The sequence below is a fragment of the Perca flavescens genome, chromosome 1 (genome assembly GCF_004354835.1).
Source record: "Perca flavescens isolate YP-PL-M2 chromosome 1, PFLA_1.0, whole genome shotgun sequence".
Lineage (NCBI taxonomy): Eukaryota > Metazoa > Chordata > Actinopteri > Perciformes > Percidae > Perca > Perca flavescens.
In genome coordinates this window covers 35,121,410-35,141,717 of record NC_041331.1, presented here as the reverse complement: position 1 = coordinate 35,141,717, position 20,308 = coordinate 35,121,410, and the positions used below count along the sequence as shown (strand labels likewise).

Below are 20,308 nucleotides of genomic sequence, written 5' to 3'. Positions count from 1 at the left end.
CAAGTTTAAAACACACAGGGGCCATACAAACCCTTGTCCTAAAAGCCCTGAAGAAGCTCTGAAGGACCTGGCTGCTGTTGAAAACTGAATGCTTCATTCTGTGATCTCCACAGAACATTTAACATCATGTCTGGAAAAAGTTTTTAGCGAGTCCCAGCTGCAATAGAAAAATGCTTGTTAAATAGGGCTGGGTATCTTTAAAAAATGTTTAATACCGGTACAGATACTGTGTATTTAAAACCGGTCACTGAACGATTTTTATAAAATCCCTTAAAAAAAGAAATTACAACATTACACATTAAGGTTCAAATCCTTTACACCCTTGTGACACACACTATAGTCGGGCCTCTAAAAATACAACAACACACACACACGTGAGCCCCGTCTCTGTGCGTAACATCAAGTTTTTCCTGCCTGCCTCTACGACGTGTAATGTTAGACAGCCAATCACAAGCTCGTCTAGATCTTGGTACAAGCATTTTGCATGCTTATTGGTTCGCTGACGCTGATGAGATTTACTCCTTAGGTATTGAAACTTGGTAATGAATGACGAGGCATTTTCTACACAATGCTATGGAGGCAATTTGGTTGGTCCCTAAAAGTATCGAAGTTCGGTACCCAGCCTAGTCCTGAGGCCAGCTCCTCTGATCGAATGCTGCAGAGACGCTGGGAAGTGACACCTTGCTGTAGATTTTATAAATTGGACCCCAGAATACAGAGACCAGCCGCTACAAAATGTTTAAACTTTGCAACACCCAAAGTATAGCTGGGTTAATCACCAATGCCTTCATATAATGTTGATTTTATAGCACCAACATTGTCTGTTTTAAAGGTTACCACCTCACAGTTTAATTGTTTAAGCTGTGGTTAGGCCTGGAACAATTATTACATGATTGTCTAATTGTCAATATTTTTACATAATCAGGATTTCTTTGTTTAACTGCAATTAATTGCTAACTAATGCTAATTAATAGCTTTTGACGGTAATTGTTGATTTTGTTTAGATGTGCCAAATTGTATTTATATAAGTAGTTATTGGTCAGACTGTGGGGCTAAAGCTATGCTAGTTGTTGGCACTTGACCCTAAACATGTTCATAGCAACAAAAATGACAAGGTGGGATACAGTTTGTAAATATGTTTTAGAGGCGTGGTTTACTTCATAGGCTGTGTACCTGTGTTATTACATTATCTGGGTCACATAACAGCGATATAACCAAAAGATGTATCCTGCAGTTTATAATTTGTTTAAAAACGTAATAAATAAATATTTTTTTAATTTGACTGAAAGAGACAATTATATTGTTAATCGCAATCATTTCTGAGACAATTAATTGTACAGCAAAATTTGGAATTGTTACAGACAGCTGTGGTTGAGCCACTGGGGTGGCCTCTCCTTTGGCCTGAAATGCACTCCCACAGTGACCTCTGACCCTTGAATTAGCAAGGGTCCCAAGAGAAACCCATCATTGGCTCATTGCTGCACCAAAAGAGATTGATGGCTCTTTTGTGGTTACCGTTTTACATACAAATATTATCATTTTGCATGCATACCATGTGTGCTTGAATTTAATGAGACCCGGTTTTCAGATTCACTAACCGTTTGCAAATGTTGCATCAGTTGAACTTCGTCTTTACTCATTAGTGGAGAAATCCCTTTGGAGGGGGATGACTAGCATTGCAGTTTTTGGGCAAATCCACTTTGAGCCCTTTCATTTCAAATCAGACTGAAGGGAGTGAGTTCAAGCTTTCATCCACTGTGGCTTAACAAACTAACTTACTTTCTTGTCCAGCAGATTTAACATGCAATTACTGTAACTACTACTGTGACTGTCACTACAACTACTGTTCACTTCTTCTTTAGTATGTAACAATGTATGTGTCCTGTACTTTTTGATATCTGTTTAACAGTCTTCCAATTTGCATTATTATCCGGCCTTTAGTTTGGTATATTGAAGCTATATTACAATAGTTTAAAACCTTTTCAAAACATATTGAAAAAGCTTATTGACAAATTACTACATCAAACAAGGAATGGAGATTTTAGGGTCTTGCTTAAGAGAAGGGCATCTTTTTGATAGTACCAGGAATTCTGTCAATCCTTCCTAAGTAGGAGTGACAGAACTGTTAAGTGTGTCATTCAAGTTACTGGTGGGGTTGAGAAGATTAAGGTCTTTCTTGTAGGTCTGAATAGTGTGGCCCGAAATGTTACCTCTGCCCTTAAAATCTCCCTTTTCTGGAGCTGGGCAAAGACATTTCCTCATTGTTCCTGTGACCAATTGGCTGGTGGGAACACAGGAAACTCAGAAGAAAACACGCTTTATTTTTAGAACTCCTACATGTTATTTTTTGGCAGCGGACAATCTTATCAATCACTCCAAAAGCCAGAATTGAGAGAGCTAAGCTCGAAAGTAGTAGTGTCATCGGGTCAGTCAGTCTTGGGGGGTGCTCTTTAGAGGCTGTATCAGATGAGTATGTCAGATCAGCCACGGCCAAGGTGATTAGCTGGGGAATTGGATGCAATCTTTGATTCAGAGCTGTATCACCACTAGGGCAGGGAAGATATGCCTTTATCCCGATTCGATTCTTTCATGATACATGGGTGCAGATTCAATTTGTATTGTGATTTTCATTTATTGCGATTCTAGAAGTGGTGTGATTTGATCGTATTGTGATTTTCTTTTCCTTTTTTAACAAAAACAAAAGTTGAATAATACACTTCTAGAGACTATATATAATGAGACTTTTTTTTTTTCCATTTGTAAAGAAATACATAACATGGGTTTTCTGCATTTTCTACTTTCAGTCTGTGTTGCTAGAAACAGATATGATGTATCAATGTAATGTGTAATCAATTTAAAAAAATGTCACAAAAAAAATCATAAATCGTAAATCGATTTTTATCCCCCCACTGCTTAATCACCACAGACTCTGAAAACGACTCAATATGCACATTTATTTTTTATAAAACTTATTTAGACTTCATACCATTCCTAATCAGGTTGCGAGTAGAATTGTCCAAGAAATAGTTTATATGTCACAGGGCGAAGAAAATAATATAAGGAATGATGAAAAATATTGGTTTTCGGCCCCAGTTTGAAAATTCTTCTTTTACTGCTTCCTGGTATATGCAATTCTATTTAGTGGTCAGAGAACTTCCATAAGAGGACAATTTTGTGTGTGTGTGTGTTTGTGTGTGTGTGTGTGTGTGTGTGTGTGTGTGTGTGTAAAAAAAGGGGAACATTTTTTCTTTCTTTACACTAACCAGAGCAAATCCCAGAGCGGACTAATAATACGGGTCCCATCCATCACCACAGACAACAACCAATTAGCACATTCCTCTTCCCCCATTTTTCTCATGTTCTTGGTTAACCCCTCAATAATTTTGGATCATTTATCAAAAAAACATTCAAGATACTATCTCTCTGTGTGTGTGTGTGTGTGTGTGTGTGTGTGTGTGTGCGCGCATGTATGTGTCTTTGTGTGTGAGGAATGTTGATTTCTTTTGTGAGACTTCGTGGAAACAGAGGCCAGTGTTAACGTTACCACAGTCTAACACCCCATTCAGATCAGCCATGTCTGTGATCTATCCAAATGGATTAACACGCATCTACCAACCCTCCTTCGTGACCATCCTCTTGACCTGGGTGGAATGCGAGATTGAGAAGATGAGTGTGTGTATAGCAGTACAGATGTCAAAATAATACTTATAGGAACTTTATCTAGTAATTATGTAATGTCATTCTGTATAATTACTGGCAAATGAAATGGTCAATTTAGCTGGCAAATGTGCAAAATTGGTTATTCCTGGGAAATGAATGCAGTCATAGAAATCATACATACGTTTGAGAAATCAATCATCTATCTCTTTGTTTACCTTGTAAAAAACACATTGGGCTATTGAGATTTGTGTACACTAGTTGTCAGTTCAAGCAAAGTTTATAGTGCGTCTATCATTTGCCTGAATTTTATAACAGCCCTAATGTAGTCCTGCAATCATCTTAGAAACTAAAGCAGACCCCATTGAAACAGCCAGGTCAGGAAGCCAGATCGGAACGTGTGTTGACCCATTCATACCAACAACAAACATAGATTTATCCCGGGTCCCTGCTTTGAGGTATCAGCCTATCAGTCTGCCAGCCAGTTAGTCCTGGGGTTTGCTGTATTCTCCTCCAGGGGCCACCCACAGCGCTGCGGCCCGGCCGGCACTAGTCTGAGGAGGGTAGGATCACTCCATCTGTCCTTCTACCTCTTTGGATTACACAGAAATCCCCACTCACGCTGTCACAGCCTTGCTTCTGGCACGCACACACACACAAACACACAAACACACACACACACACACACACACACACACACACACACACACACACACACACACACACACACACACACACACACACACACACACACACACACACACACACACACACACACACACACACACACACACACACACACACACACACACACACACACACCCCTATGAACACACCAGCATGTGCACAATAAACACAAATGCTCCCACACTTACTGTATGTCCAAGGATTGTATGAAGTTAATTATTTATAATTGAGGTTAATCATCACCTATGATAAGAATGGTGTTAATATGTTCTGTCTCAGCAGAGTCTGTGTGCACTTTATCTAGTTTTTGATGAATAACCGTCAGGAATGTTTTTTTGAAGTATGGTTGTGTGCAATGAAATTGGGTTAGGTTGGGTGCTTTGAAATGATGGCAAGGGTGTGTCTTTGAATGTGTGTGTGTATCCGTTGGAGTATGTGCGTACGGATGTGTGCATGAATACAGTATGTGTTTGTCAGCCCGTGAGTAATGTTTTTTTTGGACAGATGACTGTAATGCCACATGGATACCTGAGCCCGACTTTTCCATAGTGAAGCCCGGGGTATCACATGTCCCTCCAGCCTCTGTGGCATGCGCTAACAGCAGTGGGGGCCCAGGTGAAAACAGTCTGGGATAAAACAAGCCTCTGAACGCATTGCTGCAACGATAGCCCGCCACCGAAACAGCCCTCTTTCTCAGAATTCCCTGCAGGGCTGGCAGTGGCGATTTAGATACTTCTTTAATAGTCTGAATTCTGACTGCCAGTCTTATGCTCAGTTGGTTTCAGTCCTGCAATTACCATCCTCTTAAACTTTCCGCTGCTGTTTAAGGCCAGAGTACGGTTGTCAAACTTTGTTCATATATAGATATATATACGCTGTAATTTTGATTCGGGCATGTCACTCTGTGTTGGAAAACTGTGCTGTGGATTTGCACCGTTAAAGATGTTTGTTTTTATGTGACAAAAATATGATACTTCTCCTTTATATGACTTGAATCAGTGACTTATGTTTCTCGTTCTGTCTTTTTCTCTTTCTAGGAATCCATGGATGAAGCATGTGCAGAGAGGATTGGCAATGAACACTACCGTTTAGAAGGTAGGCCAATCACCAAAGGCTACATCAGCTCAGATCCAGGATTTTGGTCTCCTTTATTTTTGATTAAAATGAAAACCTACAAAAAATACTGTTTGCAATAGCCCTCCAGGTACTCGTGCGGCTCTTTTTTGCAGTCGTTCATCCTTTCCCTTCTGCTCCACACCCATTCTCTAAGCCCCAACAATGTGCTGATGAGGTCCCCTTTTACCTTCCCTCCCGCCTCTCCACCTCCTTCATCTTTCATCCGCCCGTCCCCCCGTGGTGCTCTGCAAAGTGCCTCCATTCCTCCATGTTTTTTCCCCAATGTGATGTGATCCTGGATTAAGAGCTCCGGGAGGAAAAAGTCTCTCCCTCCCATTTAAAGACAGGATCGGACGTGAGGCGGAGGCAGAAATGAAGAGTTGAACGAGACCAGCCTAGAATTTGGAATTGGTTGAGAAGTTCACTTTTATTTCAGCTCTGCTTAACTGCATAATAGAACAAGTAGATAATGCGACTGATTAATGGAGTATGAAATGATTTTTAGTCATTGGGCTGATCCCAAGTCTGGGCCGATGTTGTACTCCCTTCAAGACAGATGTTGCTAATTGGAACACGCTGCTCTGTTTATTCTCAGTGATTGGCCCAAATCATTTGCTTCAATAAAAACATTCCATAGATCATGTGTGAATATTTCCATGATACGGACCTCTAAGAAATGAAATGTTTTCACTTCTAAGCAACTAAGGTTAACTCATTCACTGACAGCTAGCAAGGAGAGGCAACTGTGTCACATTTGTGGGTGGAGAAATGTCACAATACCAGAACTTTGAAGTGGATTAAGTTGTAGGTGTGAGTTTTCTGACCCTTCTTTGCAGTGTAGACGAAATTGAATTGAGTTGAGGTTAATAAACAGTTTTTTTTGTTTGTTTTTTTTAATAAATTGCCCTCATGTGCACATAGCACCATTTTGTACCACCTCAGCCAAAATAAGACCCAAATAAAGACGTCTGTGGAGGATTTCTGATGTCCCACGCATGAACTGCATTTAGTGCAGTGATCGGATCCATTGTCAAAACATGTAACAAAGGACGAGTTAAGTGAAAATGAAAACGATGTGAGCAGAGATGATAGGACAACCAACACACTTGGTAGTAAAAAAGAACTTGCTGGCAAAAATTGCAAAGGAAGGAAGAAGGGCTGGGTGATTAAGTGCCTTGCTCATAAGTACTTCAGTGGTGGCTTCTGAAGGAAGAGGATCACCACACAGGCTGTCCCATTATCCTGGCCATCCCAAAATCCCCTTAGTACCCAGCACTGATTTGTCCCAGTATTTGGGGGCATGGCCCAGTTATGTGTAATACAATAATCTAGCTAAGATGAACGTGATTTCTCACAGTGAGTGGCAGTTTTCCTGACCCTGCCTTCGTTTCTACGTGTGTGTGTGTGTGTGTGTGTGTGTGGGTGGGTGGGTGGCTGCTGGAACAGGCTTGAATTGGAGGGTGCCTTCTTCGGCTGCCCTCGTCTTGCCCCTAAGATCTGATGTGTAGCCAATCCCCTGGATCAGCTCCTCTCATAAAGAGTCGGCTTATGTCTGTGGGGGGGCACAGGGGAGAAGGGTGATAGCAGATTACTGTTACTCCTCCCGGCATTTCATTAGCTCCGAGATAAGCATCTCACCACCATATTGAGCCTGCTACAGAACAGATTTGCCCTAGCACACAATGTTCCCTTTGAGCACCTCATATGATCAAACAGCGGGACCCCAAATGTTGCTTCTCTCCAAAAAGTTGGTAAAAGCTCCCTGGGATGATGCCTTTCATTTCTGGCATTTTCCCCCACCCAGAGATGAGACAGGTCTGCTTTGATCTGCTTTGGATCAGGAGGAAAGAAATTGGGCTGTTGTGTCTGCTCCGTTGGCGAGCAAACAAACAGTGTTTCAGATTTGACTTGGCTTAATTAATTAGTGATTCTGTTTTACAGCCGGTCTGATCTTCTTCCAAAAGGTTTGAGAATGGAACTTCAAAGTGTGGCAGAGGAGAGAGGAGCAGGGGAGGGTGGAGAGATAGGGGTGTGGTCTGTGTGGGTGTATGGGTGTGTGTGCGACCTTCAGGACTGTGATAGGATGAGGGGAAGTGTGTGTGGGGGGGTGATGCTCACACAAAGCTAAATGACTAGCGGTGAAACTTAAAGGGGCTGTGCCTGGGTATCAAGCTTCTGCGAAAATACACATAAACATGTATGAGCTTGAAGCAATGAGGTGTCTGGGTAACTGTAACTCATAGAGGCTCGCAAAGGAGCCGATGTGTACACCTCCCAAATCTCAGTTACATGTCGTGTGTATCTGCTGTCTCATGTGTCAAACAAATGCGGGATTTCAAAGCAGAGAAGGATATCCGGTAGCATTAGGTCTGGGCCAACATCCAATGCTGAAACTAAAACATCGAACCAGACATGGACAGTTGTGTTATTATTGTCCACCAGGGTGGACTACCTTACAATATAGGTCAATTCAAAAATACACCACTATTAACTGTGGTCACAGTCATTAACATATGTTGAATTAACCCCCGTGTGACAGTTTTAACAAAGAAATTGGGTAACTAGTGATCACTGATTTTATAACAAAGCAGGGTTGCAGGGTTGTGAAAACCCAGCGTTGAGGCATTTCTATCAGTGGCACACTCTTTTCTGAGCTCATAATTTGGAGTATTAAGTTCCTTACCTGACACCAGTACATTCTCAGTTTGATTCCTGTCTGGGACAACCTGTGCTATCATTGACTTCTATGGTATTTGAAATGTTGTCAGACTCTACACAGGTGGGCCTGGCTGTCAGTATAAGTGCCGTTGAAAGATTAGTGTTCCCTCTGGACTGTCTGCCTTTACTGTATGTCTGGATGGTAATTTACAGTGAATGTCATTCCATAAATTGATGAGCTCCCAGGGGCCTCCCATAGGCCTTTTGATATTCACACGCTGTTTTACGATCCACCATTTATATCCGAATGTCACCTAATATTTTATCATGTTTTAGACATGTTATGCCATTCAGTTTCATGTTTGACATCAGTGTGAACCCATTGGGTTATAATATATATTGGCTTCCAGTTCCAGTCGTGATATCACTGTTTTGATTCAACAGTACTTTGGCTCTGTGGAATGATGCAATTGTTGACTATGTCAACAACGATATTACTTTCGAAAAATAAACAGATAATAAAGTGTATACAGTTCTGCTGCTTTTAGTACACTTCTACAATACAACAAATTTCTCATTGAATTTAAAAAAAACTGAAAAGAAATTATTTCCAACATTCTTTTTTTTAAGATAATTCTTTTGGGCATTTTTAGGTCTTTATTTTCACAGGACAGATGAAGACATGGAAGGGGAGAGAGGGGGAATGACATGCAGCAAAGGGCTGCAGATTGGAGTCGAACCTGCAGCTACTGCGTCGAGGAGTGAATCTCTACATATGTGCACCTGCTCTACCAACTTAGCTAACCCGGCCACATTTCCAACATTATTTTATTGAACAAATTGAACTTTGAAGTAAACACAAAAGGCACTTATACAAAAAAGCAAAACAGTTACATGTTAAAATGCAGTTTTCTGCTCATACTCTTCTTTCAACTAACTCAAAAAGTGTCTTTCGCAATCTGTTTATCGCGCAAGTTCACAGTGCTGATTATGCAGCCCTGATCTGGTACCACAAGTGTATTTTCAATAAAGGTAGATGCAACTTAAAATGTCTTAAAAGCCAAACACAACAGAGCCTGTGCTGACTTAGAACCTTTATAAAATATATAGCATACATACTAAAATAAATGTTAATACTACTTTAAAAAAACAATTTCAGGATACAGGCAGTGCAAGAAAAACTGAGCAGTTCGGCTGTGTAGGTTTTATTTCCGACCAGGAGCACTTGAATATGTGACACATAATTGCAGTCGCCAAACTCGGAAGTAGGAGCTTACAAGGAACACTTGAAGGCGACGACATATCCTCAGGTTATGACTGCACCCAACGTTTCCATCCTCAGGCTCTCTCTTTTATCTTTCTGTGTGTGTGTGTGTGTGTGTGTGTGTGTGTGTGTGTGTGTGTGTGTGTGTGTGTGTGTGTGTGCGTCTCTCACTGTGTGTTTGTTTGTGTGTCACTGCAGTGGCTTTACCGCCAGAGAAGACAGACAGCTGCTGTGTGGAGGAGAAGATGCAGGAGAGGGACAGCCAATCTCCCGCAGGGCCACAGAAACAGCTCCAGTTTGAAGTAAGTGTCAACAACACCCAACACGATGTTTATTACCTCCCCTCTGGATGAAACTGGGGCAATGGCAGGACACACGAAAATACACACTGACTTACACGCCGGATGATACTGATAGTTCAACGCTGCGCTGTTTCAGGAGTTGGAGTGTGCAGTGTCTGTGGAGGAGGATAACCGGCAGGAGTGGACCTTCACCCTCTACGACTTTGACAACAATGGCAAAGTAACCAGAGAGGTAATAATCCTGATTTAAGCTGGATGAATAAACCGTTGATGAATAAATGAACGTGTAAATAAATATAAACTGTCAAAACATTACCAGCAACGAATGAAAGTTGAAACGTAAAAGTAAAGTTAAATCTGTCAACACAACACAGTAGCTGTAGTAGGAATTCCTTTAAAAGGTATTGTAGTGTTGTGTTTACCACGTAATACAAGGCCTTTAAAACAACAAATTCTGTCAATTTTATTGCATCAACAGAAATGAAAGAAACATGTCTGAATACACAGATTTGAAGTGTCACAACAATGTTCTGGTTAGCAGCTCGTAGCCACGAAACACCCTTCTTTTGGGTATGAGGATAAATCAATAACTTCCCTGGAAATCTGAAACGTTGCCCTATTGTGGTATCACCACACCCCCAAAAAGAAAGTGAGGATAGACGTTAGCCAGTCTCACTCCTAAGAACCAAATCCAGCGACATCTGTGTGTTTCCGCTCCTGAGAGGTACCTTGTGGCTTGCGTCTGCCTGGTACAGATCTGAGAGAACATCCAGAAAGGCCCGTGTTTTTTGAGAACAACTTGAAACAGCGCAAAGAGACTGGAGCTGTCCTCTGTGCGGTTGGCTGTGCAGCTTTTTTGGCATTGCCTGTGGCTCCATGGCTCATGAGACGGCAGGCGGCGGCTTGGAGGGGGAAAGAAAAGCTTTCCTCTCCAACTCTTTTTTTTTTTTTTTATCCCTTCACACAAATAAAAAGAGAAGAAAACCCAAAAAATGACACAGGAAGCTTTTATTTTATTTCATTTTTATGTTTTTCTTACAGTGTCTATGTCTTAACCCAGTATGTGGAACCCGTCCCTGAAGAATTCATAGTAGTCCTTTTTCTTTTGAGTCAGAGTACTATAGTGAGTCAAAATCATGCTGTTTGAGTGTTTGTGTGGTGTAGGCTTAATTCTCAGCAGTTCTGTGAAAGGAGCTCTTATGGTGAAGCTGTGTTACCTTCTAAAGTAAAACACTAATGAGTTTTGCCATACTGTATCCGTCAGTTAATTTCACATCCATACCAGGTGACATTTTTAAAGCACAATTAGCTTTTGGTTTGCTACAAAAAGATCCGGCATAGTTGTTAACACCCAAGAGGGAGTCATTATCTTAGCATGGTGCATAAAAACACTCATCAGTGCAAAATATGGCTTCTAAACAGCCACAAGAGACTGAATTATTTAATGTGCAAATGAAGCAGTCCAAATATGGACAGTTATTTTGTTCTGAAGTAAAGCATCACGTTTTGTATGTGAATGTGCGCTTACGTGTGGTACACAGGTGTTACTTCCTATGCAGATGTGATTTCCATAATTTAACAGACATTGAGGAATTAAACAGAGAGACCGTAGCACTCACACAGCCGGAATAAGTCTCATATCAGGTCTGACATCTCAGTCAGTGTTCTGCTACCGCCAAGACGTTTCTTTTCATGAATTTATAACTCGTCTTTACACCCGGTCTGATCGCTTCAACTTGGAAAGCTGAGCCAAAACAACTGCTATCAGCGAGTTTCTCTGTTCACTGTTGTCTGAGTCACTTCTTTAAATTCCTAGCTAGCATGATGACGCAGAGTTTTAATGCACAAAGCTGCAGAATTCAAACAGTATAGTGATGAGAATAACCTCCTATGTTCCTTTTGTCTTGATTATTTTTTTTTGTGTGTAAAATATCCACCGTCAACAAGAATCTACAAGATTCTTTTAATACTTGGTGATCAAACGATTCATCGTCTCTCTTAAATGGAAGCTGTGTATCGTAAAGCCCAGATTAAACTCGTCTCCACCTCTTCCGTCCTGCAGGATATCACCAGCCTGCTCCACACCATCTATGAGGTCGTGGACGCCTCCGTCAACCATTCACCCAGCAGCAGCAAGACATTGCGGGTCAAGCTGTCGGTGGCTCCCGACTCCAGCCAGCGGTGGAGGACTTGTACGCAGGGTGCGGCAGGTAAAGCTCGCATTAACGCGGGGGCAGGGGAGAAGAGAGGGCGTTTTGGGGTCCCCTTGTGTTGCCTGCTGTCAGCTCACCCAGAGATGTGTTTGTTGTCATGCAGAAACGCGGCTGCTTCAGGCCTGTCAGAGCTTTGTTCCTCGCAGCCTCGGCATCGCTCCATCTCTCCCACTCAATGGGGTTCATTTTTAATGATGGGGGGAGTGACAGAGCTAAGAGAGGGCCCCCTCCCTTAGCGCCTTCAAATACTCTGAAAGAAACCTTAAGAGATGTGCTGAGTCCTTTTGATAACCACAGCCATTTTCCTTTTTTCTTCTCCCCATCTCTCCCCCCTTCTCAGAGCTGCCGGGAAAATATAGCTACGTTCAACCTAACTTTTCTCACTGACGACTTGGTAAACAAGTAGTCAGGGAAAAATATCTCAAAAAGTATATATTCCTGTGTGTTTGCATCCTTTTGTTTCGGCTATAAATATCCGTCAAGAGATTCAAACAGAGCAAGCTTTGAAAATATCGCCCGTTGCCTTCATGCTAATTTGAAACTGCATCAGATCTCGCGTCCTTAATAAACAATTTCTGAAGTCTGCTTGTTTTTTTTCTTCATTTCATGCCTTATAAGAGGCTGGGAGTTGAAAATAGAATAAATGAAGCATTGTTGTTTTGCCTTTTCTATAGATCTTCAAAGTAAAACCCCAAAACAAAGGTTGCTTTCTTCTGAGGCTTGTGTGACTCTTGTCACGTGTGTGTGTGTGTGTGTGTGTGTGTGTGTGTGTGTGTGTGTGTGTGTGTGTGTGTGTGTGTGTGTGTGTGTGTGGGGCTCTCTTTAATAATAGTCTCCTGTCTTTGACACAGACATGTCCCACCCCAGAGAGAAAAATGACAAGTGCATAGAAGACCCCAAGAGTGCAGACAAGAAGACACGAGCGCTCCTAAGGTAAACACCACCTCCCCTGTACACTTTTACGTCTCTATTGTGTATTGTGAAGAAGAATATGAAGTTTATTATTATCTTTTTTTTTTTTTGATTATGTCACTAATTATAACAGTCACTTCTTGAAAGACAAAACTTTCTCACTCAAAGTGGCTAGGGGCAGTCTGGTTGTTTGAGGAAGGATTTGAGCAGCTGCAGTAGTCTTCTACTCTTTAATTAGTTTTGCAAAAAGTGACCTCTACTGTACCAAGGAGAAGTTAACAGTGGAGGGGAGAGTCAGCCCTCTTACTGCACTGTTCAAATACTCCCAATTGAGGTTTAAACCTGTGATTTTCCAGTCACAATCTCACTTTTATAACAATTACTGTGCTACTGCCTGATCACAAGGAACACTTGTTTTACTTTCTCCAAACACTCGTACTGAACCTCTCTGGCCCAAACTGCTACCTAATGAGAGGTGCCGCTTGTGTCCACAGGCGCCACCACAGTGACCACCACACCCAGCCGGGCTGCCAGCGCCACTGTGTGGATGAGAACCTGGAACGCAGGAACCACTACTTGGACCTGGCAGGCATCGAAAACTACACATCCCGCTTCGGAGCCGGTGAGTGGACCAGGGCCAGGGGTTTAGAGGGGGAGGGGGGGAGGGAGAAACACAGACCGTGGCCCTTTGAAGCTGCATCCAGGGGTCCTCATTACTGTGGCACCTGCTTGGAGCCATTAGGTGGAACTACCAGCCAGTACAAACATCTGGGCTCAGGCAAGCACAATACATCAAGTGTTCAAGGCTAAAGCACATCAACAGAACGGGCTGTTGTGAAGTGAAATATTAGGTTTAATAAGCAGCAGCCTTGATCTGATGGTCAGTGATGACATGTGATTATTTTAATGTTGGTCCTGTTAGGAAAGTGCTAACAGAGATCTGCTCTCTGTCACATTGAGTCAGGGTTATCCTCATGAAGAAAGAACCTAAAGTAAAGCTGACAGAATCTTATCGTGGAGCTTTTTACTAGAACTTTATTAGTGAGCCGTTGGCACAATAATTTGCACATACTCTGTTAGTTTTCTTTCCCTTTTTTCCAGGGTTTTGAGTACCCAATGTAATACATTTTGACAAGTCCTGTGGCTGAATTGTTCCTGTTTCTCTGCAATCTTGAAATGTCTTGTTGATTCTGCTTTCTCAGTTAAAATAAATAAATATGTCTCCCTCACAGCACCCACCACAGAGCCGACGAAGGCAGAGCCTCAGACCCGCTCATCCAACCAGACTCGTTCTCGCTCCCATGAACCAGAAAATGGCCACTCCTATTCCCACCACCGCCGCTTGCAGACTGTTGTGGACACTGTTGCTCCGGACAGCCTCCACCCCGCCCGTACGCGAGGCCAAGACTCAGGGAAACATGCCCTCCGTTCTCCTAAGACCCACAGCCGCATGCCTCCTGCGCAGATCAGTGGCAGGGTTATGAGAAGCCGAGGTGTCCCTCCTCCCCCGGCGCTAACCAGCCAGACCCCCCCCCACCAGTCCACAGCTCCCTACCGCAAGCACAAGCAGCGGTCCAAGGAAAGCCAGGGCTACAGGGTCTTAGGCTCTCAGGCTCCTGGACCAGTGGTGGAGAAGGAGCAGGTGAGGGACCTGCCCAGTGTGCTGCTGTACGAGGGGGGGCTGGCCCAAGTGGTGCAGCGGCATGAGCATCACCACCACCATGAACACCATCACCACTACCACCACTTTTACCAGTCCTGAATTTTTGACCCTGCCTGGGCCAGCTCAGCTCTCCTACAGTCCCACAAAACCCAACCAGGCCAGCAGACTCCGACTGCAAGCAGCTTCCTCCTCAACAGCCGGCCCACCCTGCGCTGTGCAGTACTGCAGTGCCTTTGTGGTGGACACAGGACATGGGTTGGAGAGGAGGATCGTGGAAGGGATGTCCCAGTGATTGGAGGTTATTAATCAGTGTTATAAAGAGGTTGGTCAGACATACAAATGCTCGGGTAGTGATTCAGGGCCGAAGTAGGGCCACGACTGAGGATCACGGCTGGGGCTAGAGAGGAGGCACAAAGGGACAATTTGATAGATTACCCTGAAGTTCCTGTCGCCCCCGACCCTGTAATCCTCTACCTGATAAACTCTACGGCTCCAAACCAGCACCACAACCCTTCCAGGCCACTAAGCCAAAAGGTTTTTAAAAAGGAGGGACGAGAGGAAGAAAGACTGTGATGTAGACGAAAATATATGAATGAATAGAAGTGATAGGAGAGCAGGGCATAGTGTGTGTGTGTGTGTGTGTGTGTGTGTGTGTGTGTGTGTGTGTGTGTGTGTGCGAGTGTCACGACACTGGTGTCTGTTTAAATCCACTTGAAGTGCGCTCATGTGTGCGTGAGTATTTAAAGCAGGCTGACAGGCAGGTTTTTGAAGATGAAAATGAAGATTCTGATTCAAGCACGCAATACCCCGTAAGCAAAAATGGGAAGAAAAACATGTTGAAATGTTATACAGTAAGAAAAGAACAGAGATCCCAAATCCGCTGCTACCTCTAATTTTATCCTAATTGTTGTTGTAATGGTGTCTTTGACTAAGCTTTCAGAGGTTATTTTCAAATTACTTCGAAACTTTTTTGAAAGAAGAGAAATCGTGTCATAATCTTCAGAACTGAAGTGTCAAAAAGCTCCTTACTTTTATGAACTATCATTGACTGTACATAAGGTATATATTGTTATCAATTTTATAAGCTTTGTTGATAATGTGATATCTTTGTATTCACTATCTGAAGCTTTTATTCACTATCTGAAGCTTTTATGTTTGTTTTTCTTCACAACATCATTTTATAATACCAATCAGAGCCTCCTTTTGACTAGAAAATGGAACAACTGTATTACTTACTCAGGCTCAAACTCTCGTTCCTCTGTATGTTTCAACTTTCTCACAATGTGATTAGATACATAAGTGCAACATAACTCTCAACACTGCTGTTCAGTCGCTTGACCTCTCAACACATGCAAGTGTTGTATAGAACGCATAATTTTTATTTAATTTTATTTAAAGCTTTAGTGCGTAATTTTTGGATATTAATGAATGTCCGTTACATTCAAGCCGTTGCCAAATGAGTTGCTACAAAGCTAATTAAGACCATCAGCTCCACACAAATCTGTATTTCTCAGTACGGCAATGTTCAGAAAATTGTGTGGTCCGGTGACTTTCCCGTGCAGAAACTCGAGTGAAGATAATTAATTAATTTTCTGAAGAGTCCATCATGTTATTTTTTTTAATCCTCCGTGTCGTCTTTGGCTACTAGCAACTGAGTGGAGGAGGGGTGGGGGCAGTGTGCCCCCCACGGAAGGCTGTATCATGTGGACGCGCCGACAGCGTTGTTGTAAATACTTAGAATTCCTCATGGGGGCGACAGAAACTACGCACTATAGCTTTAACCTTTACCAGTCAGCTCTCTTTTTTATTTAAAGTGCTCATATTATGCTTTTGGGCTTTTTCCCTTTCCTTTATTGTGTATATATCTTTTTTTGTGCATGTTATGAGTTTACAAAGTGAAAAAGCCAAAAGTCCATACCACCAAGTCTTACCATCTCCAACAGAAAACACTGTTCACAAACTGCTCTATTGTAGTCCAACCTTTACTTCAGAGAAAAACACTCGTCACTTTGTAACACACGTTATAATGCTCGCCTAGCTGCTAGCGTGGCACGCCCTCAAACTCTGCTTCTTAATGGCTAGTAGTCCTTACCTAGTTAATGCGCATGTGCGACTCCCAACAAAGATGGAACAGAAGTGAGATGCCTCACTCTGTAGCTAAAACAGAGAGCTCAATACACAGGGTGAAAAGAGGAGCTGCAGCAATGTGCCCTTCAACAAAAATATTGTGTTTTTTGAAAATTAAACCACATAAACCTATTATGGTGCAACAATTATGAACCTGAAAATGAGCATAATATGAGCACTTTAAATGTCCAAAATATCAGCAGTTAAATCACACTTCATCAGTTCCATGATACATTTAAAAACAAAGCGAGAGAAACTAGAGATGGTGTGATCTTGACACCAGTGCAATAGAACTCTCCAGTTCTGGCTCAGCCCTTTTGGCATAATTTGCATAAATTGAAACCGAGCTATGTGCAGCCAGTTAGAGGTTTGTGTATTCATTCATCAATATGAAGTTTGGCCTTTAAGTTTGGCCTGTTATTTATGCAGGGAAATATTTAGCTGAGCATGCATGCCATTTTTCAACCCCGCCCTGCTTCAGATCCAAGCAGTTACACATATTTACACCTGGGAGTTGTCCAGCGCCATGGTTTTCTTTTCGGACTTTCGTTTCTACTACTTTCAGGGTAGCACTTTCCTTAACTCGTAGTAGCTCTGTCGTCCAGCCCTTGGCCTGGCCCGGGGTCACGCGTCTGCTCCCGCTGTTTCCATGGCATCTTCCTCTCCCCCAGCTGTCAGCAGGTCTTTCACCGTGCCGCCATGTGGCCTCAGAGCTCAGCCAACAAGGCTCTGTTTGTGGTGTGGCGGGGCGAGAGTTCTTTCAGCTGTCTCATTCCTCCGGTGCTGGATAACACTGGGCCCGGCCCACAGTCTCCACTAGAGTCCCATAACTCACCGCTGCTGCTCTCCTGCCAGCACCAGGCACTGTCTGTTCATCCTATCCCATGATGCTCTGTGGGCGCTGCCATAAACATTCAGATGTTTAGGTCCACCAACATGCGAGGCAGTGAACTGAGAGCTGCAAATGTAAAGGGTGTTAATCACCTTGTTGGTTCTCCAGGATGGTAGTTAATTGATTTCTCACGGGGTATTCTTGGCGAGCACACATGTTCTTTTCAACACTTTTAGAAATGACCTGCCCTTATGCATCCATAGTCTTTTGTTAGGGCTTCAATCCTGTGCTCAAGGGGAACCTAATCCATACAGAGAAAATTAGATAGTGATGGCCCACTAGTGTTCAATCTATGTCCGCCATGTGTGATTGTATTAGTTTGCCTTAAGCGTGTGCATGCGTTTGTGATGAGCAAGAATGCAGTGCATGCCAGTCTTGCCGTCACAGCTGCAGGCCGTCATTCACTTTCATACAATTACCTGAACTCACATCAGAAAGCTGCCCACTAGAAACACGCTTTCATACTGCTCACTTCAACCCGGCAGCATCACTGAAGCAACTGGGGTGGTCGGGGGGGGGGGGTCATATACCTCGCTCAAGAGCACCTCTACAGTATTTGTTGACAGTTGGGAAAGCAGTTTTTTTTTCTCACTTTTATCACAGACTTTACAAATGCTCTGGGGGAAAAAAAACTGTTTAAACTTTAGGCTGCCAATCAAAATCTTTCTTCTGTCTTTCATCATACCCTGGCAATATATCGATATTTTGGGATCAGAATGATACAAATATTAAGGTTTTCAGTCATCAGCTATCCATGTAAATCTACCAGAATGTGTTTTTTTCTTCATTATATATATTTTTTTATTTCAAATGATCAATGCCTCTCACAACATTGTTTTTATCATCCGCCATCTTCAGTCCTGTTGTATAGAATCTTCAGTATTCAGAGCCACTTCTCCATATTAATACAATATGTATTGCACCACTAATTTGCTTTGTAAGATCCATGTATAAACATTTTTAAAAACCTGATGTACATAGTGGACTGCAGAAAGAATAAACCAGCATCATGTAGAAAGAATATAAGGCGTATTTATAATAAAAAAAACTGTTAAGCTATCTCACTTGCCTACTGTTAGCTAGTACTCCAATATCCGCCATGCCAATCCCACATAGCGGAGGAGTAGTTACCTGTCTATAACCCAAGCTGTTTCTCTCTCTCTCCACACGCAGACACACTTTCACTCGGTGTTTGTTGTACAAGAAAGTTGTTAAGCACTAGCTGTTTCTCCCTTTTTCCCTTTCCCTCCTAATGTTTTTTTCTTTGTTTAGTTTATATAGATTGTATTTGATTAATTGCTTTATTTATTTGTTAGCAGATCTGTGCCGAGGGAAAATACCCTTTTATTATTAAAGTATGAACCTGTTCCTTATAAACGCACTGAGTTCTGGGGTCGTTTTATTTCCTTCTTACTGCCGGTGTCCATATTCGTTACAAATATTAGCATGTCATCTATTGGTGCTACAACACAACATTTGCATAGCATTATAAAAACAAAAAAACATGAAAATGTAACTTTCACTTTTATTGTGTGAAATAAACTTATTTGCTTTCTTGCTGAGAGTTACATGACAAGCCCGAGACACACCAAGCCGATTATCGGCCGTTGGACAGTCCGGAGAGGTCAGTGACTCGAGTCTGTTCGGTGTGTTTTCCGTGCCGTCGTCCGTCCGAGGGGCCGTCTGCTTTCATTTTGGCCGATTTGACATGTATAATCGGCGGGGTGGGCACTGCCGGCAGTCGGACTCAAATGACCCATCTTATTGGTAGAGTGCTAACCTGGAAGCGATATTACAAATCCCACTATGGCCACGCCAAGACCTGCCCTTCAATAGCATTTATTGGCCAGGCATCCATGCTTACGCAAGGTAACGTAACCCCATTTGTTCAGGTCCTATCCCCTGACCAATCGGCTATCCTAACCTTAACCACTCAAGGTCAAATGCCTAACTCCAACCAATTGAGCTGCTTCGTAGGGCGGGTCTTGGCATGGCCATAGTGGGAGCGGAAAATCTTATATATTGTCATGACCTTTGTCGAGCTGAAATGAAGACAGATTCAGCAACTGCATCGCCTATTTCTCGCTTAAAATGTTTTCAGGAACACGTTTCAGTGAACTATTTTAGTACAATATGAGATTGTATTCTGAACAAGCCGCCATGACCGTTTGGCTTTGAATTTCCGGAGAAACCAGACCCACGTGACGCGTTCGTCAAATCAGCTGCCAGTTTTCATTTATGGGCGACAATACAGATTAGCGCCGCCTATTGTTATGGAGACGTATTATGTCTCGTCGCTTTGATGTGTTCCGAGGAACTTTTTTGACCAACTAGGGGAGACTGATCAGTCCAACTGCCTTTTCTGCCGAGGGTCGGTCGTCTGGGCCTTAGAGTCATTTCCTTCATCATCTGCTCTGTAGTGTTTGAGGTGTGTCTCAGCCTTTTCAGGCAGTATGTACAAACTTCATTGGCTCATGAAGTTTGTCAGTATTGTTTTTTGATAAATGGCTACAATATGTTCACAATATTTGCTTTATCAATTTAGGCTGACGCATTCACAAGATATTGGATATCCCGTCCCATCCCTCCACATCTACAGTACAGGCCAAAAGTTTGGACACACCTTCTCATTCAAATGTGTTTCCTTTTATTTTCATGACTATTTACATTGTGGATTTTCACTGAAGGCATCAAAACTATGAATGAACACATATGGAATTATGTACTTAACAAAAAAGTGTGAAATAACTGAAAACATGTCTTATATTTTAGATTCTTCAAAGTAGCCACACTTTGCTTTTTTATTAATAAGGGAAA

General features: G+C 42.5%; 1 protein-coding gene across 1 annotated transcript in view; it reads left to right on the top strand.

Moving 5' to 3' along the window:
* The window catches only part of nkd1 (NKD inhibitor of WNT signaling pathway 1), a 36,382-nt gene extending 20,470 nt beyond the window's left edge, over window positions 1-15,912 (top strand). The window contains exons 4-10 of the mRNA XM_028578708.1: window positions 5,382-5,439; window positions 9,581-9,684; window positions 9,821-9,916; window positions 11,747-11,894; window positions 12,749-12,830; window positions 13,304-13,431; window positions 14,042-15,912. Coding sequence (XP_028434509.1) covers window positions 5,382-5,439; window positions 9,581-9,684; window positions 9,821-9,916; window positions 11,747-11,894; window positions 12,749-12,830; window positions 13,304-13,431; window positions 14,042-14,571 — 1,146 coding nt within the window. The 3' untranslated portion in view covers window positions 14,572-15,912. The remainder of the gene's footprint in view (window positions 1-5,381; window positions 5,440-9,580; window positions 9,685-9,820; window positions 9,917-11,746; window positions 11,895-12,748; window positions 12,831-13,303; window positions 13,432-14,041) is intronic.
* Window positions 15,913-20,308: the final 4,396 nt, after the last annotated feature.